This window comes from Oryx dammah, unplaced genomic scaffold, assembly GCF_014754425.2.
Source record: "Oryx dammah isolate SB20612 unplaced genomic scaffold, SCBI_Odam_1.1 HiC_scaffold_18, whole genome shotgun sequence".
In the NCBI taxonomy this organism is placed as follows: domain Eukaryota; kingdom Metazoa; phylum Chordata; class Mammalia; order Artiodactyla; family Bovidae; genus Oryx; species Oryx dammah.
In genome coordinates this window covers 38,989,617-39,014,219 of record NW_024070202.1, presented here as the reverse complement: position 1 = coordinate 39,014,219, position 24,603 = coordinate 38,989,617, and the positions used below count along the sequence as shown (strand labels likewise).

The 24,603-nt window shown below is 35.9% G+C and overlaps 1 protein-coding gene across 13 annotated transcripts in view; it reads right to left on the bottom strand.

Annotated features, from left to right (window-relative positions):
• CACNA2D1 (calcium voltage-gated channel auxiliary subunit alpha2delta 1) overlaps positions 1–24,603 on the bottom strand; it is a 539,624-nt gene that overhangs the window by 140,072 nt on the left and 374,949 nt on the right. For all 13 annotated transcript variants that reach the window (XM_040260717.1, XM_040260719.1, XM_040260724.1 and 10 more), the window contains exon 7: positions 9,734–9,865. In XM_040260717.1, the coding sequence (XP_040116651.1) occupies positions 9,734–9,865 (132 nt within the window). The remainder of the gene's footprint in view (positions 1–9,733; positions 9,866–24,603) is intronic.

Genomic DNA, 24,603 nt, shown 5'->3' with positions numbered 1-24,603 from the left:
GGCAGGAGGAGAAGGGGACAACAGAGGATGAGATGGCTGGATGGTATCACCGACTTGATGGACTTGAATCTGAGTGAACTCCGGGAGTTGGTGATGGACAGGGAGGCCTGGAGTGCTGCGATTCATGGGGTGGCAAAGACTGAGTGATTGAGTGACTGAACTGAACTGAACTGAAGGCATTACAGCCAAAGATAAATCATCATAAGTTTTAAAAATTAAAGCACTTGTTACAAAGCAATTTGCTGGTAATTCTGCATATATCAGACAGCCCATGTAAAACATTTCCATTTAACAAGAATTATTTGTCAGCAGAAGTAGCAGATAACAAGGACAAGCTGTGAGATTAAATGAAATATTCAATAAAGTAAATGGTACACACAGACTTAATCATTTAGAAGGTCCATATGTTATTATTAGCTCTAGTGCAAAAATAAACTTGCACACAACAAGTTCTATTAAGTAAAACATGAAGAGAATTTTACTGGAAAATAATTTCAGATGTATGCTAGACAGAGAAAAATTGAACTCTGACAGAGAAAAAAGTTTCTACTTTTGTAAGCAAATAAATCCAGTTAGGTGGTAATAGTGATACAAAAGTAAATTGTGATTCTATAGGAAAAAGATTCTGATTTTTATAACTCAATAATCTTTTTAGAAAAAGGGCTAAAGGATGTATTTCTTACAAATTTTATATTTGGTGTATCTGAGAGAAGTGCTTAAAAAGTTGTCTGAATTTTGACAAAAGTGTTTTAAATTCTTAATATAATATACTGAACACAACAAAAGCTGTACATCAAAGATGGTCCTATGTATCTAAAAATGGATTGCAAATTTAGCAGTGTAACAAAGAGAAAGGAGTAAAATGAGCTACTTTAGAACTTAAAAAGAGCTAAAGATTTTTAACAATACTTATGCATCTATTTAGGGCTTCCAGGTGGTGATAGTGGTAAAGAACCTGCCTGCCCATGCAGGAGACCTAAGAGAGGAAGTTTAATTTTTCCTGGGTCTGGAAGACCCCCTGGAGAAGGAAAGGCAACCCACTCCAGTGTTCTTGCTGAAGAATCCCATGGACAGAGGAACCTGGTGGGCTACAGTGCATGGGGTCGCACAGAGCTGGACATGACTGAAGCGACTTAGCACAGACACAGACAGATGCACACACTTTACATACAGTTTTATCCTCCATCGAATTACGAGCACATCCCATTTTCATATCAGGATCTTACTTAACTGCTCTCACTTGTGAAACAACTGGACCCATAGTTCACTGCAAAGTTAACAACTCTTCCATCCTTATAAGTGAAAAATAAGACAGACTCGGCTAAGAGATGGGGTCATATAAAAGAAAACAAAAATAAGGTTACACAATTACCTCTATAAATTGGGATCCTGAGAGAATTTCAACAATATATTATTTTGTGTGTATGTATGTGCATTTATCAGTTCAGTTCAGTCGCTCAGTCATGTCCAACTCTTTGCGACCCCATGAATCGAAGCATGCCAGGCCTCCCTGTCCATCATCAACTCCGCAGTTCACTCAGACTCACATCCATCGAGTCCGTGATGCCATCCAGCCATCTCATCCTCTGCCGTCCCCTTCTCCTCCTGCCCCCAATCCCTCCCAGCATCAGAGTCTTTTCCAATGAGTCAACTCTTCGCATGAGGTGGCCAAAGGACTGGAGTTTCAGCTTTAGCATCAGTCCTTCCAAAGAAATCCCAGGGCTGATCTCCTTCAGAATGGACTGGTTGGATCTCCTTGCAGTCCAAGGGACTCTCAAGAGTCTTCTCCAACACCACATTTCAAAAGCATCAATTCTTCGGCACTCAGCCTTCTTCACAGTCCAACTCTCACATCCATACGTGACCACTGGAAAAACCATAGCCTTGACTAGACGGACCTTTGTTGGCAAAGTAATGTCTCTGCTTTTGAATATGCTGTCTAGGTTGTTCATAACTTTTCTTCCAAGGAGTAAGCATCTTTTAATTTCATGGCTGCATATATATATCTATATATAGATATATATACGGTGTTTTTGCAAGTAATACAACTGATAAATCATATACAGAAAAGCAAATTGTATAATTTACAATATAAATTGAAGGTAAACTATGACCATGAGACCACTAAACTTTGGCCAATGTTGCATAAGAGGAAAGGTTTTGTGTGATTTCCAGAAAGTGCCTTAGAAAGAGAGGGAATACTATTCTTTGTCCCATAAGAAAAAAATATAAGTAACAATGGTGGACACTGCAGAATATATACTCAGAGAATGTCAGAGAAATAAGATGGAGAAGGCAAGGGCAACCCACTCCAGTACTCTTGCCTGGAAACTCTCATGGATGGAGGCGCCTGGAAGGCTGCAGTCCATGGGGTCGCAAAGAGTCGGACACAACTGAGTGACTTCACTTTCACTTTTCACTTTCATGCATTGGAGAAGGAAATGGCAACCCACTCTGGTGTTCTTGCCTGGAGAATCCCAGGTATGGAGGTGCCTCGTAGGCAGCCGTCTACGGGGTAGCACAGAGTCGGACACAACTGAAGCGATTTAGCAAGACAGGAGTGTAAACCCTTGTATGTGAGGCTTCCTTATCAGCCCTGGTCTGTAGCTGATATTCTTTGACTGAGTAAGAAATAAACCTCTATAGTGTTGAAATCACCATCATTATGGATTTCTTGTAACTGGTAGCTAGTTTTATTCCTAAGTGATGCTTCGACTCTAATCATTATTAGTATAAAAAAGCAATAAGGTAATCATTTCAACTTAAAGTGTATTCATACAGCATTCAACAAATATAATTAAACATATTTATAGTTAAACTTCATATCCATTCACAAATATCAAAGTAAAACAAAATCAGTCTTTTTTCTTTTTTAAGAAAACTGATCACTGTAAGCAGTTATTCTTTTACAAATAAATACCTCAAAATGCTGAGGCTCCATTGCTATTATGTTTTCTTCAAATTAACCAGAAATCTAGCAAATGCTCCCTTTATAAATAACTAAAAAGGTATTCTTTGGACTGCTCTGTCATCTGTTATTTGCTGTTTAAAACATTTTAAAGGTATTTTTCAAAAAGAGTTAAGCAGCTTAAGAATAATTGGCTATACACATGGCAAATATGTCCCTCTATATACTCTGCACACAGGTTCCTTCACATTTTATTTTAGCAAAATCCTAGCAGATCCAAGAACAAGGAAGTGTCTCCATAAGAAATATTTAACACTAGTTCAACATATACTCAGAGAAGGCAATGGCACCCCACTCCAGTACTCTTGCCTGGAAAATCCAATGGACGGGGGAGCCTGGTGGGCTGCCATTTATGGGGTCGCATAGGGTCAGACATGATTGAGCACTTTCACTTTCACTTTTCACTTTCATGAATTGGAGAAGGAAATGGCAACCCACTCCAGTGTTCTTGCCTGGAGAATCCCAGGGACGGGGGAGCCTGGTGGGCTTCCGTCTATGGGGTCGCACAGAGTTGGACATGACTGAAGCGACTTAGCAGCAGTAGCAGCAACATATACTAGGTTCCTGTTCTGTAAACCCATGTTTTTGAAATAAATAAATGAAAGAGGATGAAGAAAGAACAAATATTTAATAAGACATTTAATTAAATGAATAACTAAAAATGTAACATGAAGTTTAAGAGATTTAAATTGTATCCTTTTTTTATAAGTGGAACTAACTACCGAAAAAGAATAAGTGCTGTCTATACTGGCATTCTGACAAGCCAGTAACTTCTAATTACAGTCCCAATTATTGCAGTAATTGGTACAATTTCAAGAGACACTAATAGATGAAATGTGTTGTCTATACCTATAGTTTTTATGATGCATAAAAATTCAAATAGTTGATAGCTCTTGAAAGCAGTTTTAATAACATTAAGGTTAATTTATATAAATCAATTAAGGGCTTCTAAAGGAAGTGAAGTGAAAGTTGCTCAGTCATGTCTGCTTCTTTGCAACCCCATGGACTACAGACCATGGAATTCTCCAGCCCATAATACTGGAGTGGTAGCCTTTCCCTTCTCCAGGGGATCTTCCAAACCCAGGAATTGAGAAAGCACTCATAAATTAAACTGATTGTCCAGTCAGCACATATTCAACAAGATGTCATCAGATATGGGTTCCAGCTTCAACTCTGCCATGACATGCTATATGACTAGGGTAAGTACCTCTAGTTTATCCTATAAAACAAGGGCTGTCGTGTAGCAAATGAGGTCTAAATGCGTAAGTAAATAAAGGTAGTGCCTGTGTTGGAAATCACCTTCGTCAATCATCCCAAGTTACTGGTTAAGAAATAGGTTCAGAGATAAGACTTAGCCATGAAAGTTTTAATATGAATCAAGAACTCCTCACAATACAATGTTCCTCCTTCTATTATCACACAGCCTACCTATCTTCTAAGTTGGAGAGGAGAGAGGAGAAAAAGGAGAGGTGGAGAAGGAAGAGGAAAAGAAGGAGAAAAGGGGAAAAAAGAAGAAAAAGACATACAACAACGATTTTTATACCATATTTCCATACATATCAACCAAAATTAGAAAACAGACAAATTACTGATATTCACTCTAAGGACAGATGTTAGAGGTCAAATCCATCCCCAGTCATATCAAACTGCTATCCAGAATTGGCTCTGCAGAGGAGCCCTTATATTATGTCAGCTCTGGAACCCTCCGTGTATGGAGGCAGTAGTGCCTCCATGCAGTTTAAATAACCTGAAAAATGGAAATCAGCAGAGTGGCTAATCATCACTGGCTTTTTCCTAAATGTCTTAGCAAATAAGAAGCATTTAATTTTTTTTTCCTCTTAATTCTACTTTATCCTTTTTGTTTAACAGCTCAAGTCTGACTATTTCCCCAAGGGTACCATGATATCAAGATATGGCAGTGCAACTTAAATACTGGCTATCAGGTTATATACCTGGTTAACCCACTCACACTATTAGCTCTGCTTTAAGCAGCATCTTACTATTTCACAAGAACACAGTTTATTTTAGATCTTATATTGTGAGTTAGAGGATTCTAGTTTCTACAAACTCATTTACAATAATATGGCAAAAAGGCTTTAAAGGTAGTTTGTAGAATTAAAAACAGAAGAAAAAACACAAATTCTGCATTTATATTAATATATGAAATAGATTCTTGGATCCTCACAATGCCATGAGGTAACAGGAAAGTTTATTTCTCATATTTTCTCATAAACTCAGTGCCTGAGAGATAGGATTAATAAATTTATGAAAAGGAAATTAAGGACATCCAATTAAATTTCAATTTTAATTAAAAAAAATTTTTAGAGTAAATACTAAATACTTTTTAAGAGTAAATATTTCTCAAACATCATATACTTACACTGAAAAATTCATTGTTATCTGAAACTGAAATTTAACTGGGCATTCTTGAGAAGTGACTTAACTAAGGTCATAGGTTAAAACCTACATCTTCTGACCAACTCCACCATGTGGAGTTACTGCAAGTACTTTTCATTATATTATCTCATCCATCACAACTCTCAGGGGATAAATTGAAACATTTGTTGTTGTTCTTTAGTCACCAATTCATGTCTGACTTTCATGACCCCATGAGCTGTAGCGCATCAGGTTGTTCTATCCATGGGATTTCCCAGGAAAAATTACTGGAGTGGGTTGCCATCTCCTTCTCCAGGGGATCTTCCCAACCCGAGGATTGAACCTGTGTTAAATCCCTGCCTTCAAAGAAGGCGGAATCTTTACCACTGAGCCACCTGGAAAGCCCCAAGATTTCAGTTTCCCAACCAGAGATCAAACCTGGGCTATCCAGTGGCTCAGTGTCCTAACCACTAGGCCATCAGGGAACTCTAAAATTGAAACGTTAGTGCTCATATTTATTTTTAGATTTGATGACTAAGGCACAGAAAATTTAGAAGACCCATCTAGTTTCTCACAGTTAGTAGGGAGACCCTAGCTTGAGGTCCAAATCTTGCCATGTAAAATCCAATTAGGTAATGTCTATTCTATTTCAACTCACAAGTAAGATAATTAACAATAATTAAAGGCTATTTTGACCTTCGTTTTAACAGACAGTAATCAGGGATGAGCTGTTCCACATTACTTTGTTCAGTATCAAAATGGAAAGACTAAAATCAGAGAGGAAAGTATGGTTTACTGAGAAATTTTTAAAAATCCTTCATTTTAAAAACTCTTTAAACCTAAAGACATGTAAAATGTGTTAAAAGCATGCCTCATGCCTTAACATACACAGAAATATAGAGGTCCACTTTTAAATTATAATAATGTCTTCGTGTCTTTACTAAAGACATTTGATTCTATTAGGGCATTATTATCGTGAAGAGCAACTCATTTAGCCTTAAAAAAGACAAAAATCCTGCCATTTGTGACAACAGCAATGAGCCTGAGGGACATTATGCTAAAGCAGGCACAGAAGGACAAGTACTATACGGTTAGGTAGTCAGAATAGGAAAAAGGAGCCCCCCAAAAATAGTGGTGGCTAGAAGAAAAAGAAAGGAAAAGCCTGTAAAAATGGAACAAAAGAAAATCCCAGGACCAGACTGAGAACCTCAGGTGAAACAAACACCCTGGCTAGCCCAATTTACATAGGGAAGGCTCAGGGGGAGGAGAAAAACCATATAAAAAGAGAAGCCAAGATTGAGCCTTCTCTTCTTTTGGGTCAACCACCCTCGTGCCACGGGGATGTATTTTCCTTTGCTTGCCAAATAAAACTGAGCTGAAACAGAGAGGTAACACTAGGTCCGTCATGTCAAATTTTGGCTGCAATGAGACAGACTCGAGGAAATTATACTGGCCCCTAATGATATATCACTTACATGAGGAATCTAAAATAATCAAACTTATAGAAGTAAAGTAGAATGGTGGTTGCCAGGGGAAAGTACAAGTGGGGAAGTATCAGTTAAAGAGTTTACAAAGTTTCAGTTATACAAAACCACTAAGCCCTAGAGATCTGTGTAGCATAGAACCAGAAGGTAACAATACAGTATTGTACACTTAAAGTTTTGCTAAGAGGGTATGTTGGGCTGTGTTCCACAGGCCTGCAGCTTTAAGGCTAAAGAGCCTGGATATAGTGACAGAGACATCAATGGTTTAAAGGACTGGGGGATCTTATGGGTCTGAAGCAAGGTCCTGAACCAATACTCCACCATGTGTGGTTGCTGGTGGGCCGAAATATAGCCCACTCATAGCTGGAAGTGGAAAGTGGGGAGGGAATGAGGGAAGGAAGGAGGGGAAGTTTCCAGTTATAGAGAGAATTGACACCGATCTCAGCTTAGCTCATAGGTTCCCAGTGAAAGCAGCAGAGGGCATGCCCTTCACTGCTCTTTGATAAGCTATCAGGTATATAAAGCTGATATAAAGCTTAGAATAATCACAAGCTGGGGCTGGGAGCAAGTATGCAGGCATTTATTAATTAGGTTCTACCTATTATTCAGAGTGAAGGTCAGTCAGGTGAATAGATTGTAGCTGAAGCAGGGACTAGATGAGTGGGGATGGACAGAGAACAAGAGAACAGTCATCTTGGCTGCTCATTCCTCCCTCCATGCAGGATAGATCTTATATTAAGTGGTTTATAACACAAAATATACTAATAAATAAGAGAGTAGGAGGAAACTTTTCCAGATGATAAATAGGTTGATGACACTGATTGTGGTGATGGTATCACCAATGTATACTTATCTCCAAATTCATCTTGTTATATATGTTAACTATGTACAGCTTTTCATATGTCAAATTTTTTTTTAATAAAAGAGCACCTCAGCAACATACTCACTAAATAAAACTCAATGAAATTTCATCGAGTGTATTCCATAGCAATCATGAGAGCCATTATGAGACTCAGAGATGATTTGTTGAGTTAAATCTTAAAAAGCATGGTATTATAGGAAAGCCCAGGGTTACTTCCACAACTAACATTCTAGGGGAACCATATGGATTCAGCTAAACTAAATCTTTATGGAGTTTTTCCAAGGTGAAAGTGGACAAATGTCCATATGTTAGGAAGTATATGATTAGGCTTAAAAAAAAAATTAAAGCCATAACCCCTCAATTAGCATTTAAAAGAAAATTTATTGGTATGCTTAAAAGTTAACTACTTGTAAAAAGACTCATCTTGGAAAAATGTACATAGTAGGATCTATCTTTCCTCCCACCTCTTGACCCCAGTGTTCTCTCTCTCTTTCTTATACAATCTTTCCTTCCACTCTCCTTCCTGTTTCTCTCTTATAATAATGTGTGTTCTTTCTTTTGCAGTATTATCAACTTCCCTGTAATTCTGGCCTCTAGGTTTCTCATTATTGTCATATTTTCTCTTACTTATCTTTTTCCTCCTATCCTCAGCTGCTCATAAATGGAATTTTGTATTGAGTTAATATAGTTTAAAGCTACATAATGCTGTAAGTTATTGATAAATATAAATAATTTTAGTCATGTACTGGTGTTATTGTATACTAATTATAAATTATTTAAGGTTTATTATATTAGGCTTACTATGTACATGAGCAATAAATGCCTTTTTCTTTATATTACATATGAAAGCTTTCAAATTCCTGATATATGATATTGAACATATTAGTAATGTAAGAGTATTTTAGAAGAAGTTTTGTATTATACTGAACAGTATTTCCAAGTAGAAAATTCATCTATTATAGCAAGCTATGTGATATCTCCCCAACATCTGGTATTAATGTTTACATTTTGGTAGTGCATGAATTTTTTTCAACAATGAAATACCAGTACACCTTTCCTAGCCCACTGGATTTCTGCAAAAAGTGATTGTCAGTGATCTTACTATCGGGCACTTATTTCAAGAAGTTATATATCTTCACCTAATTTTAGAGCTATTTAGTTTGATGATGCCCACATACTTTTATTCACAAAGACATACATTATCTAATCTCTATTTCACCCCCTTTTCACTGTTGTGACTTTTTATTGTTAACAACTCTAATGTTAAATGTTTAAAAAATGCAAGTCTAAATAAACTCTCATATATGCTGTGTTTTAAAGCCTAATGACCTAGGATGTATCCCATAACTCAGTCACACTTTGAGAAAGAAACTGCATTTGTGCTTGTCAGCTTGTGTGGAAAGGTGGAAAAGTTAAAAATACCAACAGACATTTCACTTAAAGTCTTTTCAATAGATTCTCAGTATGTACTAGTGATTAATCTTTCATTTTCATTATAAATTTATTTCCTCTTGAACTTTTATATAAGAATAAAGGACATTACACAAAGATTTATTCATGTTAATTTTTAAAATATATTCTTCTCATTTTAACAAATCCACATTCACTGATTAAAGAAAAGCATCAATAACTTTCATATAAACACACAGACTTAAAATCTGGAAAGAGATCTTTCAATTAGTTTCTAAAATTTCTGTTCAGTTCTCTAATGTGATTCACAGCTTGGTCCATGCTATGCAGCTGGATTCTTAGAACTGTTTTAGGATTCATGACAACCTCCTGTTCCAGGTCACAGATACCTGCTCACAGTCTCAACGGCCCCGCCTGATTTCACATGACGATGGTTCCAGCTGCTTCTCAGGTATTTTGACTTAAAGTGATTTTGGTAGTTAAAGAGCCATGTAAGGAGAAATGTCTTTTCTTACAAAAGCCATGTGATAACCATCTTTTACCAAATAGGAGAAGGTAACAGAGTGTTGTCAAGAAAAACTAGTCTAGTATTTACAATTTTACTTGATATCTATTGAATCACTAAGTACTTACCTGGATAATATCGGGCCAGGCCTGTGGCACTGCCAAACACCTGCCACAATAATGAAGGATCTTCTTCTCGATTTTTCTTGAAAACTTCATCTAAGGCACTTGTCCAGTTGAGTTCATTTAATACAATTGTTGCTACCAAAAGTGAAAGAATGGAAAAATCAATCAATTCAAATTTGTAATTAGTAACTGAACCTGTTTTCATACATGTACATAGTAATGTTATATATATTTCATTGCTTTATCTATAAAAGCACTCTGATCTGGTGGTAATCAAAAAGTTTAGACATGGAATCATTTCTTCAAACAAATGTTTATATGATGGTGGCCCTATTGACATTTAGGGGCTGGGTGACTTTTTTGTAGTGAGAGTTGTTTTGTGCTTTGTAGATGTTTACAAGCATCTCTGGCCTCTACACCCAAAAGTCAGTCCATGTTCCCACTTGTGATATGCAAAACTGTCTTTAGATATCATCACATAAGCCCTGGGGAGTAAAATTACTTTCTACTGAGAACCCCTGTGACATATAAAATTTTAAACAGGCAATAGTCAAGCTCTGCTGGCTGAGAGGTGGTGGGAAGCATTCTTCCAATTGAGGCAGTTCTAAAGGAACCTACAGGGCCCCTTAGGACAGAATTTGATGACTACTTTCCTCAACTATTGATGATTCTCTGTGATATACTAACATGGTTTGATCTGTTACTTGAATTTAAAAAAAAATAGATGTCTGTCATTGAGCATAGCTAATTAACTGTATTTCTGTAACAACAAAAATGCATACATGTTGATAAAGAAAAACTCATTCAGAGGCTTCACAACATCAGTAATAGAAGTAAGATGTAGCTGATACCTTATCACTAGCTTTATGAATAATAATTTTCTTTTTTCTGGTTAGTTCAACTAACAATTAGAGTGTAGTGCTAACAAGGGACAGGTCATTGATTTTGACACCTACTTATACTGACTGACTGATCCTGCATAGGTACCACAAACATAAGCCAGTCATTATAATGAAGGAGGAACAACTATAATGTAGGATATAACAGGGCTAAATATAGTTTATAATTATGGCTCTCCATGATCATAGCATCCTATGTCTAACATGATAAAAATTTAATCGGCTTAGAATATTATTTTCCCTGTACACAAAAAAGATGACATACGAGATAATCTCCTCTTTCTTGGAGGGTCTTAATATATGTAAAATATGCATCATGCCCCCAGCAGATTAGCAGATTGGGAAAGCTTGCATTTGAGAATATATGTCCAAACCTAAATAATGGACATTAGCTTGGGATAATGGCTAGAAATACTGCTTAACTTTTTTCCATTCATTTCTGTGACCACAGTAAGTAAAAGAAAGAAATACAATCATGGTTAAAACATATGCAAGATGTTTTGAAGATAAAAGAACAAAGAGCTTCTTTCAAGAAAGATGTACAGCATATGTGTTTGTATTTTAAGGTTTTATCATTCACCCAAAAAATGAAAACAAGCATACTGCAAATTGTTCTGGGACCAGCATCCTAATGCATTTCTCATTATTGGAAACTAATGAGTTTCCCATCTTTATGGATGTGATTACCTTCAGAAAGATCAGTTGTGTGTGTAAATATTCATGAGTTGGGTCAGATCCATAGCACATCTGAGATACTAGTGAATTCAAATTCAAAAGCATGATCCAATGAACATTGAGTGACCAGTTATATGAAAATTTATATTCACATAGATAACCTAAACTGATACTCACCATCCATGAATATTTATGGTACTACACAAAATAGCACAGAAAAAGAGGGACATCCTCTACCTTTCTTTTTAAGCATTCATGAATTATACAGTTATATTTTACTCAACAAAATAATAATGTTTATTTATGTTCCAGATACTTAGAATAGATTGGGGATTAATGAAGTCTGTCTCTTCAGTTTCCTTGGTTAATTCACATTAAGCAACAACTGAGATCTAATTATTTTTAATAAATTTTTCTTTGTTTTCAGAGTCTTACTCAGTTTCATTATCTAACAACTACTAAGTATTAGGCTCTTATACACTGATAATGAATTATACTTTTATGTATTGGGGGAAAAAGTCAAACTCTGAAATGTTACATCATGGTGATCTGTTTTAAAATAGTAGTTTATATGTTTGAAAATTCTTTTTCAGATAAGACACTGCAAAATGATTTCCACAAAAGCTGTTCATATGCAAATGAGCAAAGTACATAAAGCTTTTTCAGAATAGACACCTGAAGTGATTTACTCAGAATGAAAGACATGGCAATGTGCAAAGTTTATAAAACTTGATGACGATGTGTAGCAAGAGAGCTGCATTTGTTGTTGTGTATTTATAAAGACTAGAGTGCAATCATTATTCTTGTAGCCACAATTTTTATTTGAATATCTACCACAAGAAAAAAATTCAAAGGATCTGCCATGGGAGTACAAAATTAGTGAAGAAGAGAGTTTGGCAAAAGCTGTCTATCAAAATGCAGTCATTAATCCAGCAATTCTATTTGAAAGAATTTATACTATGGGGAGACTACAGATATTCAGTCCTGAGGCAGAGAATTTTAGACTGAGAATAATTCTTTTAATTATACTGTTCAAATTCCTTAAAACATAAAAATAAATTGCTGCAGTAGGAAATATTTTTCCTCAAATTACACTGGAAACTAGTTAAAAATGTAAAAGGAGACATGTAAAATATAGAAGCAAACAAATAAGTATGAATCCTCCTTTACATCCATCTTAGGTAGAAGGAAATGGCACCCCACTCTAGTATTCTTGCCTGGGAAATCCCATGGACAGAGGAGCCTGGCTGGCTACAGTCCATGGGGTCACAGAGAGGTGAACAAAGCTGAGCAAGTAACACAATAAACATACATTCCTTTGGCACTCTATAATAAGTAGATTTTTACCTTCTTAACCTTGTGAAAACTAGATACTTAATCCAGAAATTACTGAAGTGCCCAACATTTCCCCAATTCTATGTTATCAGCATAAGTAAGGAAAAACAATACTGAAGTAACTGGGTCATTTGCAAATGATGGCATAATAAAACTAATATAGAACACTAGCAATGCTGAAACTTTTCAAATGCAATTATTTTTTCTATAAAGCATGATCTTTATATAAATATCCTGAGCAAGAAACCAAGATACAAAGGATTTTCTTTAATTGCATAAATATTGATATAAACTAGTAGCTCACCAATATTTTATGTAATAACTCCAGAATAAGTGCTTTTTCTAAAAGGCCTTGAAATACTTCTTGTCCACCAATAAAACTTAGCTTTCTATTTGGACAGATAACTCAAGAACATAGGGAATAGTTCTGATTGGTTTTCCATAAATCATTTGGCAGTCTTTAAAATTATATTGTATTTTAATTCTCAATTATATACTGGATATGTATGGCCTTATTTAATATAGTGTATTCTATATGCACCCACACCTTTCTTATCTGCCTCCTAAAGTAGTAGTAATGTTTTACATTCACACATTCAAATTTCTAATTTCTTGCTTGAATGGAGTACATGGGTGTACACAGAACTGCATGAGTGGCTTATGTATTTTTCACTGTGTAAGACATACTGGCCAATTGTGATCTAGCTTTGAACCTGCTACCAATTACTAATGAACTTATTAGCTAACTGTCTTATGGCTTCCTTAGGAGTAACATGAGTACTGATTTTCTGTCAACTTTTTAGAAATTAAGATTTTAATCTTTGAAAATTAGAGTTTGTGAAAACATCTTTCATAGATATTCAAGGCTAAGTTTATTAAAAGCAATGAATGCTGGGAAAGCAAACCTTGACTTTGGGGCCTCTAATCTGAATGGCATAAAAGGATTTTACTGCTAATTGATTCAGAAAACCAAGCATATGTTTCTTTCTATTCTTCTTATATTTAGTTTTCAAAAACATGGCCTTGGTGTTCAGCAATTCTCTCTTGTAGAGGATTATTTTGTTCAGTTTGGCTTCTCAAGGGAAGAAAGAAAAATCTAATTTGTAACAGCATAAAAAAGGACCTTTCATTTGCTGCTAATTCTTCTAAAATACGTGACATAGCTGTGTCTTGTTTATGACATGAATGTGGAATTGTTAACAAGTTCAGAATCCAATTTTCTCCTGCGAACTTCAGCCAAGAAGTACTCCACTACTGCTCCCACTTAAGTCTGAATTTATTTTGTTGACTTATTCAGGGTTCTGGGCCTCACCATGTGTTGAAGGCACTATATAACTATTTGAAAAACCTTAAGATTATTTATACTATCAACTATAGCTTTGAAATGAAGCAAAAATATGGTAGAAAAAAGAAGAAAAACAATTTTTATGATTTACTGAAAATATAAAATAACTTTGATAAATATGCATCACAAATATACTTTATAAAACATAAAATACTTTGGCAGGTCTTTCCTAAGACTTGTAAATCTTAAAGTTATATAAGGGAATGGATAGTAACAATTATTTTTAACAACACTAAATATGATACAATTACATAATTTAAAAAAGGGAACTGTCCAAAATGTTTACTACACTATTGCCATTTAATCATACCATTATCATAGACTTGCATTAATATAAAATTAGCATGTATTATTTAAACTATTTCCACTGATAGTAACAGTCAGTAATATTGTATTAATAGCAAGCAGATAAGTTAACTATTTTCTATCCACTATCACATTTTACTAAAAAATGACACTTAAAACAAGACACTATTAGGTTGGTACAAAAGTAATTGTGGTTTAAGACCATAAATTTTAAATCATCATAACTAGGCTCCCAGAAAACTCAGCAGTGGCCACAGGACTGGAAAAGGTCAGTTTTCATTCCAATCCCAAAGAAAGGCAATGACAAAGAACGCTCAAACTACCAAACAATTGCACTCATCTCACACACTAGTAAAGTGATGCTTAAAATTCTCCAAGCCAGGCTTCAGCTTTACGTGAACCGTGAACTTCCAGATGTTCAAACTGGTTTTAGAAAAGGCAGAGGAACCAGAGATCAAATTGCCAACATCCGCTGAATCACTGAAAAAGCAAGAGAGTTCCAGAAAAACATCTATTTATTTTCCACAATGAAAGAGACAGGAATACCAGACCACCTGACCAGCCTCTTGAGAAACCTATATGCAGGTCAGGAAGCAACAGTAAGAACTGGACATAGAACAACAGACTAGTTCCAAGTAGGAAAAGGAGTACGTCAAGGCTGTATATTGTCACCCTGCTTATTTAGCTTATATGCAGAGTACATCATGAAAAATGCTGGGCTGAAGGAAGCAAAGCTGGAATCAAGATTGCCGGGAGAAGTATCAATGACCTCAGATATGCAGATGCCACCACCCTTATGGCAGAAAGTGAAGAAGAACTAAAAAGCCTCTTGATGAAAGTGAAAGAGGACAGTGAAAAAGTTGGCTTGAAGCTCAACATTCAGAAAACGAAGATCATGGTATCTGGTCCCATCACTTCATGGCAAATAGATGGGGAAACAGAGGAAACAATGGCTGATTTTGTTTTTCTGGGCTCCAGAATCACTGCAGATGGTGACTGCAGCCATGAAATTAAAAGACGCTTACTTCTTGTAAGGAAAGTTATGATCAACGTAGACAGCATATTAAAAAGCAGAGACATTACTTTGCCAACAAAGGTCCGTCTAGTCAAGGCTATGGTTTTTCCAGTGGTCATGTATGGATGTGAGAGTTGGACTGTGAAGGAGGCTGAGTGCCAAAGAATTGATGCTTTTGAACTGTGGTGTTGGAGAAGACTCTTGAGAGTCCCCTGGACCGCAAGGAGATCCAACCAGTCCATTCTGAAGGAGATCAGTCCTGGGTGTTCATTGGAAGGAATGATGCTAAAGCTGAAACTCCAGTACTTTGGCCACCTGATGTGAAGAGCTGACTCATTTGAGAAGACCCTGTTGCTGGGAAAGATTGATGGCTGGAGCAGAAATGGACGACAGAGGATGAGATGGTTGGATGCCATCACGGACACAATGGACCTGGGTTTGGGTGGACTCCGGGAGTTGGTGATGGACAGGGAGGCCTGGCGTGGTGTGGTTCATGGAGTCGCAAAGAGTTGGACACGACTAAGCAACTAAACTGAACTGAACTAGGCTCAAACATATCTTCATTAATCAAAATAGGAACCGTTAACAATCAACACATTTTTGTCAATGAAAAATAAGTTTGTTTTTTCCTGTAGCACAAAAATTTGTGCTTCAGGATTTGATGAACTCTTGGAAAGTACTGTCTGCCTCCTTATGCTTATGGAAGCATTCTCCCGGCAAAAAGTTTTGGAGATGATTGAATAAGTTTGTGAGAGGTCAGGTGAATATGGCAGAATTGGAAAAATTTTGTAGTCAATTCATTCAGTTTTTGAAGCAACTGGTTGAGCAATGTGTGGTCAAGTGCTGTCATGGAAAAGAACTAGGCCCTTTCTGCTGACCAATGCCAGCCGCAGGAGTTGCCATTTTTGGTGCATCACATCGATTTGCTGAGCATACTTCTCAGATGTAATGGTTTCTCTGGGATTCAGAAAGCTGTAGTGGGCCAGACTAGTAGTAGACCACCAAACAGTGACCATGACCTTTTTTTGGTGCAAGTTTGGCTTTGGAAAGTGCTTTGGAGCTTCATCGCAGGCCACTAAGCTGGTCATTGCTGATTGTCTTATAAAACCCACTTTTCATCATGTGTCACAATCTGAGCAAGATATAGTTTGTTGTTGTTGCACAGAATAAGAGAAGAGGACATTTCAAAATGACAATTTTTTCGACTTTCAGTCAGCTCATGAGGCATCCACTTATTGAGCTTTTTCACATTTCCAATTTACTTCATATGCCAAACAACTGTAGAACGGTTGACGTTGAGTTGTTGGCCAAAGCTCATGCAGTTGTAAGAGGATCAGCTTCAATGACTGCTCTCAATTGGTCATTGTTGACTTCCTAAGGCTGGCCACAATGCTCCTCACATTCAAGGCTCTCAGGTGCTTTGCAAAACTTCTTGAGCCATCACTGCACTGTACATTCATTAGCAGTTCCTGGGTCAAATGTGTTGTTGATGTTGTGAGCTGTCTGACCTGCTTTACAACCCATTTTGAACTCAAATACAAAAATTGCTCAAATTTGCTTTTTGTTGAATATCAATTCTAAAGTATAAAAGAAATATAAAATAATCAGCAAGTAATAAGTAATTAGCAAAAAATACAGTGAGAAATGTATATTAAAATGATGTATAACAATCACATTTATATAAGAATGTATTCCAATATCAAATGGAAAAATTCAAAAATGCAAAATCACAATTACTTTTGCAGCAACCTAAAAATATTATTCTCTTTTAGATGATAAAAATAAAATCTAGAAAGAGTAATTTACCAAAATTCATACACAAGCAGTCATAGACACAGCACCCAAATGAGTCACATTTCAACATCCTCACTGTTTATGAGCTGCTTATTTCTAGCTTTCATTATTTATGTAGCTCTAATTTAGAATTTCAAATCTGAAAAAGTAAAAATCACCTATGCATTTGTAAATACTGTTTCTCAATCAATTGAGACTATTCCTTTCAGCAATATCTACAGACATTTTTGATGGTCAAGACAGGTAGTATAGTCTGAAGTTAGGATGGTTGATCCCTCCAGCTCCATTCTTCTTTCTTAAGATTGCTTTGGCTATTTGAGGTCTTTTGTGTTTCCACATGAATTGTGAAAATTTTTGTTCTATAATAGTTCTGTGAAAAATGCCATTGGTAATTTGATAGGGATTGCACTGAATCTGTAGATTGCTTTAGGCAGTATAGTCATTTTTACAATATTGATTCTTTCAATCCAAGAACATGCCATCTCTCTCCGGCTGTTTATGTCATCTTAGATTTCACTCATCAGTGTCTTATAGTTTTCTGTATACAGCTCTTTTGTCTCCTTAGGTAAGTTTATTCTTGGATATTTCATTCCTTTTGTTACAATAGTGAATGGGATTGCTTGCTTAATTTCTCTTTCTGATATTTCATTGTTAACTATATAGGAATGCAAGAAATTTCTGTGTATTGATTTTGTATCCTGTGACTTTACTAGATTCATTGATTAGCTCCAACAGACATCACTCCAAAGAAGATATACTGATAGCTAATAAATTCACGAGAAAATGCTCAACATTGCTTTTTATGAGAAAAATGTAAATCAAAACTACAATGAGATATAACTTCACACTGGTCAGAATGGCCATTATCAAAAATCTACAACCAATAAATGCTGGAGAGGATGTGGACAAAATAAACTCCCTTGCACTGCTGGTGGGAATGTAAATTGATACAGCCACTAGGGAGAATAGTCTGGAGATTTCTTAAAAAACTAGGAGTAAATCTACCATATGACTCAGCAAACCCACTACTGGGCATATACCCTGAGAAAACCACAATTCTAAAAGATACATGTACCCTAGTGTTCACTGCAGCACTATTTACAATAGCCAGGACATGGAAACAATCTAGACATCCATTGACAGGTGAACGGATAAAGACATTTTGGTACATATATACAATGGAATATTGCTCAGCCTTAATAAAGGAACACATTTGAGTCAATTCTAGTGAGGTGGATGAACCTAGAGCCTGTTTTACAAGTTAAATAAGTAAGAAAGAGAAAAACAAATATCATATATTAACATATATATATGGAATTTAGAAAAATGGTACTGATGAATCTATTTGTAGAACAGCAAAAGAGACCAAGAACAGACTTGCATACGCAACAGGGGAAGACGAGACTGGGATAGCTGAGAGCAGCACTGAAGCATATATATTACCATGTGCAAAACATATAGCCAGTGAGAATCTGCTGTGTGATGCAAGGAGCTCAACCTGATGCTCTGTGGCAACTTGGAAGGGTAGGATGGGGTGGGGGTATAAGGGAGTTTCAAAGAGGGAGTGGACATATGTATACCTATGGCTGATTTATGCTGATGTATGGCAGAAACCAGCACAACATTGCAAAGCAAGTATCCTTCAATGAAAAATAAAGAAAAAACAAAACAAAACAAAACAAAACACTAGTAGGAGGCAGGACTTCGCTGGAGGTCCAGGATTTAAGATTCTGAGCTTCCAATGCAAGGGGCAAGGGTTTTATCCCTGGTTAGGGAACTAAGATCCCACATGCTACAAAGCAGGACCAAAATAATAGAAAAGAAAGACTACTAGGAATTCTATCGGCATTTGGTAGGTAGAAACCCAAGACACTCTAAATATCCTACAACGCACAGGACAATCTCCACAACAATGCATCACCCAGCTCAAAATGTCGGTAGGGCACAAGTTAGGAAACTTTGCTCAAGTACAAATATAAACAAAATCAATTCACTTTGTTTAAAGCAATATTCCCAACAAATTCCGTCCACAAAAAGCCAAAAGAAAAGTTCTTCAAATGAAAGCTGATACATTTAAAAATATTATTGTTTTACACTAAATTATGTCAATACTTCAGGCTGCATTTTGACACTCTTTAGGTTGAGAAATTTCCATTTCAGTCCCAGAAATTCTAACACACTATTCGCATATAGTTGAAGAGATAAGTAAGGATTTCAAAGCTATGTTTTTAGTGCCATTGAATGAAATATTATACAACAACAAAAGGAATGAACATTATAGAGTAAAGTAAGTCAGAAAGACAAAACAAATATCGTATATTAATATACACATGGGTAATCCAGAAAAATGGTATAGGCGATCTTATTTGCAAAGAATAAATAGGCACAAGGACATACAGAACAAATATATGAATACCACGGGGGAAAGATAGGGTGGGAGGAATTGGGAGATCAGGATTGACATATATACCCTATCGATACTATGTATAAGAAGTTAACTAATGAGAACATACTCTATAGTACAAGGAATCGACTACTTAATACACTGTGGTGACCTGAATGGGAAGGAAGTCAAAGTTCACTTCAGTTCAGTCACTGAATCGTGTCTGACTCTTTGCGACCCCATGAACTGCAGCACGCCAGGCCTCCCTGTCCATCACAAACTCCCGGAGTTCACTCAAACTCACGTCCATCGAGTCAGTGATGCCATCCAGCCATCTCATCCTCTGTCGTCCCCTTCTCCTCCTGCCCCCAATCCCTCCCAGCATCAGAGTCTTTTCCAATGAGTCAACTCTTCGCAGGAGGTGGCCAAAGTACTGGAGTTTCAGCTTTAGCATCATTCCTTCCAAAGAACACCCAAGACTGATCTCCTTTAGAATGGACTGGTTGGATCTCCCTGCAGTCCAAGGGACTCTCAAGAGTCTTCTCCAGCACCAAAAAGGGAGGGGATATATGACTATGTATGGATGATTCATTTTGGTGTACAGTAGAAACTAATTCAATGTTGTAAAGCAACTATACTCAAATAAAAATTAATTAAAAATAAATATACCAACTAAATAATAAAATGAATAAATTAATAAGAAGCCAAGTACTTACTGCTATAGTCTTCCCCCAAAAATGTTATCCTTCCCTCTTCCTGTTCTTAGATATTCATAAAATATTATGAGTTTTGCTTTTTTAAAAAAATGATTCAACATTGTATGATTCTAAACTAAATTTAATTTTATCTTTATAGCAAATGTTCATTTTATCCCACAGTATATAACACAATCATTAAAGGAGTTGCATTTAGTCCAAGAGCTGAGCCAGATGTCTCTAATTTAATTCATCAACCTTAATCTCAAAAAAAAAAATGTTAAGAAGAAACCCACTGATCCAATTAAGCACACAAACAAAAAAAATCCACTTTAAGGAACAAGCAGTGTTCATAAATATTAAAATGAATGAATCTTTTTGGTGGATTTGGCTAAAGGAATCTAATCTAATGCCAGTGTAAATGAAATATTAATAAAGTACAGGGAGATGGGAAGACCAAATCTAATCTCTCTAATCATATCTCAGGCACCACCACACACCTCCCACTGAGGGCCCTACTGAGGAGATAAGCCTTATTCCTACCGTTAATTTGGTACAAATATTAAAAGGTTCTTGTCCTTGTGAGTTCTCTAACCCCTGTATTGCTGAGATTTCTGGTCTTGCTCCCAGTGTCTAGTTTCCCATAGACTGAGCACCTGGCTAATACCCAGAACACAGCTGCTCTGCTTTAAAAAAAATGTGCAAATTGCAGAGCACATAGAAGGAGCTCGGATAAATCACTTTTATAAAAGAAAATAAGAATAATGCAAGGGGAATAGAAGACATTCAGACCTAGTGGGTTTGTTAATTGAGAATTTTTAATGTCATTTTTAATAAAATGATAATTACTTGCAAAACTTTTCTTGAAGGGGTAGAAGCATTATGCAGAAGAATGTCATAAGATTAGGAGGCAAAATGTTTATCTTGCTAGCATTTTAAGTTTCTCTCTCATGGGCACAGCCTCAACTTCAAACTAGTCATTTAATGTCTTATACTTCTGTTGTCCTTTCATCTAAAAAAAATAAAAATAAACACATTAAGGGTGCCAGACAGAGTTAACATGAATGTCAAATAAGCCTACAAATAAAAGGATGTCAGGGTGCAGGATATTATTATAGTCCTTTCCTTAGCTGGAATAAATATTTGTAAGATGCACATCTCCTTTAGATGTCACATAGAGAACAGGTCCTTTTTAAATCTTGACATAAAATTTTGTCAGTTATTTTCTTTTACTTGAACAATAACTTTTTTCAGATATAGCAACTTAAATATAACTCCATTTTTCAATAAAACTACATTCCTTATGTCCACCCTCTAATTTATTTAAAACCTGTCACATCATGAGATACTCTTCACTGGAATCATATAGTGAAATACTATAATTTTACATTTTGGAAATCCTGCATAATTTGTAAACATAAAGTTGGAACTTTACAGAAATTACCTGAGGAAGACAACACAATTTCCTCCATTGACACTATTTCAAAAAGTCATTTTCATCATATATGTGACTATTTATAACTAAAATTTTTGGAAAGATTGTTAAATATCCATTTTAAACATTAGAGCAATATTTAGTAAATACAGCTTGCTACATTCTGAACCAACAAAAAACAAACAAAAATGTTCTAAACCTTTTTAAAGTTTAATTGGGAAATAAAATATATAAGTTTAAAAACAAAATCAGAAATTATGAGAACACAGAGGTGAAGTCTAAGCCATTTAAGAATAAATGCACAATTAAGACCAAATATAAAGAACTTCAAACTGAGGTGCTGTTTTTAGATGCCTGCTTATTTTGCTGATGATGCTTTCTCCTTTAAATAAATCAGCATTTTAGAGTTCAATATACGTATGGCTTCCCTGGTGGCTCAAACGGCGAATTGGCCTGTAATACAGGCAACCAGGGTTTGATCCCTGGGTTGGGAAGGTCCTCAGGAGAAGGAAATGGCAATCCACTACAGTATTCTTGCCTGGAGAATCTCCATGGAAAGAGAGGCCTGGCAGGCTACAGTCCATGAGGTCGCAAAGAGCTGGACATGACTGAGTGACTGAACAGAGCACATATGTATGTATGCATTATGAGCAAAGAATATTGTTACTTACTGCCCTCCCACTGAAAGGCTGAGTCTCTGTGAAGTATCCATTTGACCTTGGGAAAGCATTTTCTCCTCTGTCAACCTCATTTTCCTCGCCTGCACAATGGGGATGACAATAGTGTTTGCCTCACATATCTGTGCCGAGGATTACATGTACTTAAGAACAATTTTGTCACTTACTAACTGTGCAATAAATGCTATCTGCCTGTATCATTATTTTCTTATTTACCTTTGAATACTCAGCATTTAAAAGATTTTTTAAAAATATATATTTATGGAGCCATTCTGACCATGCTGCTAAAATGCTAGGATGCGTGACAAAAATCTAACATCCTCTCTTTTCCTCAAAGAATCTTTGTTCCTTCCTTGGCCCTAAATTAATGTCCAGAAATACTACTTAATTTTCTTGTTATAAATCTCAAGAAGAAAACAGCTTGTTACCCTTCCCAAACCACTTACATTGTTACAAGAGAAGGCAAAAATGAAAAAGAAAAATCTCTGTAATGATAGTATGTAATGTACTGTATAATTTCAGTGAAGATAATTTTTCCATGTGGAATGTTCCCAGGGCTCTTGAAAATAAACCACAGCGGTGACTGTGAATACAACTGGTGAATACATACTGGTGAATACAACATGAAAACATTAAAACTCTGCAAGGGGATATTAAATTATATAAGACCTAATATACATACCAGACACAACAAGGCATACACACACACACTTACGCACACACACAGAATGATGGGTACACAGTTCTTTTAAGGCAGAGAGGAAACTCTGGCCAAGAACTGCAGACTAAATTAGATATGGGAAATCTCTTGCCTTTGCTCTGAGACTGCCTAACCGCATAGGGAATTTAGTGTCTACATACAAATCTGGTCTACTGAATTCACAGAGAAGGATCAAAAAGTATTGGAGCTGACTAATGAGGTATGGTTGGAGAAGGATAACAAGGCTCCTGGGGGCAAGGGTGATACTGTCAATGAGGCACAGACTGCTTAGTACTTAAAGAGTTTGTGTCAACTAGTTTCAGAACAAAGAGTTGCCTGGTGATTTTAAGATGGAAAGATTAGATGCACTGAAATACAGCACATAGTAGATTGCTATAATTAAGAAGAACAATCGCTTAAACACCATGCACTGCTTCAGAGTGAAATTAAACAAAAAATAAATCTTTTGTACTACAGATCGCTACTTACTGAGTCGTGTTCCATAAAGGTATGGATGAAATCTAATTCTGTATCTAAGACAAAATGAGGTTATATCCTTGTATCTCTAGTTGCATACAAATAAAGAATTGCCATATGCAAATAAGCATACATGCATACAGAGCACTCATAACTTATTTTATCATTTATAAAGATAGACATCTATATATAAAAAGAAAAAATATATCAACTATATCAGTTTTCAGGATGCTTACAACATAGTAAGCATTACTTGTTCAGATTTTAATGTATTTGTTATAGTAATTGATGTTGAATTTATATTTATCAGTCCTAGCTACTGCCAGTTCAACAAATACCTTAAGAAATAATTCTTTTTCTATTCTAATAATTCATGTATTTTTAATTTTCATTCATAACAATATTCCACAAAAGTTTTCATGTATCAGTCAAATTGGTTGAATAAATTCAAGTTATTCTGACATAGCTTTAAACTACTGTAAAGGATTCCTCATAAAATAATCATTTAGTATAACTAGGAAAGTAGATTCATATGTCTCCTCAATGGCATCAAATGAATTCTTAAGTTATCACCCTGTATTCATTTATTTGGTCTTTTACCTAAAGAAAAATGCTCAAAAGAACAAGTAAACCTTTTCATAAAGTAAGAAAAAAATATTATAAAGGATTCAATACCTGATCTAAACAAATGGTCTGCACACAAACTTTTACAAGTGGCTTAAGATTTTTAATCTGATGAAATATCATAAGAGATGGTAAATGACCAGGTCACACTGGTTCTAGATCTGTGTATCTCTCAATCTTCTCTCACTCCAAGGCCAAACTCACTTATGTCTCTCGCAACAACCTTTAGTCTCCCTGCCTCCAATTTCACCTCATTTTCAGCCATTTCTTCCTACCACCACTGCCATGGTGTTCTACATGGCAAATGACTTCCTGAATGAAAAGTCTTCAGTTAAGTCTCCATAAAAGGTGGTCTTTATGGATCCTTCTACCCCATCTCCAGACCTTCTTTCCCACTGTTCACTTTATTAATAGAAAGCTTTAGGATCTAGTGTAGTATTTCAAGGATAAATCTCACACAATTTTGCTGCAACACCAAAACATCCAAACAAAAATACATGGTACAAAAGGAAT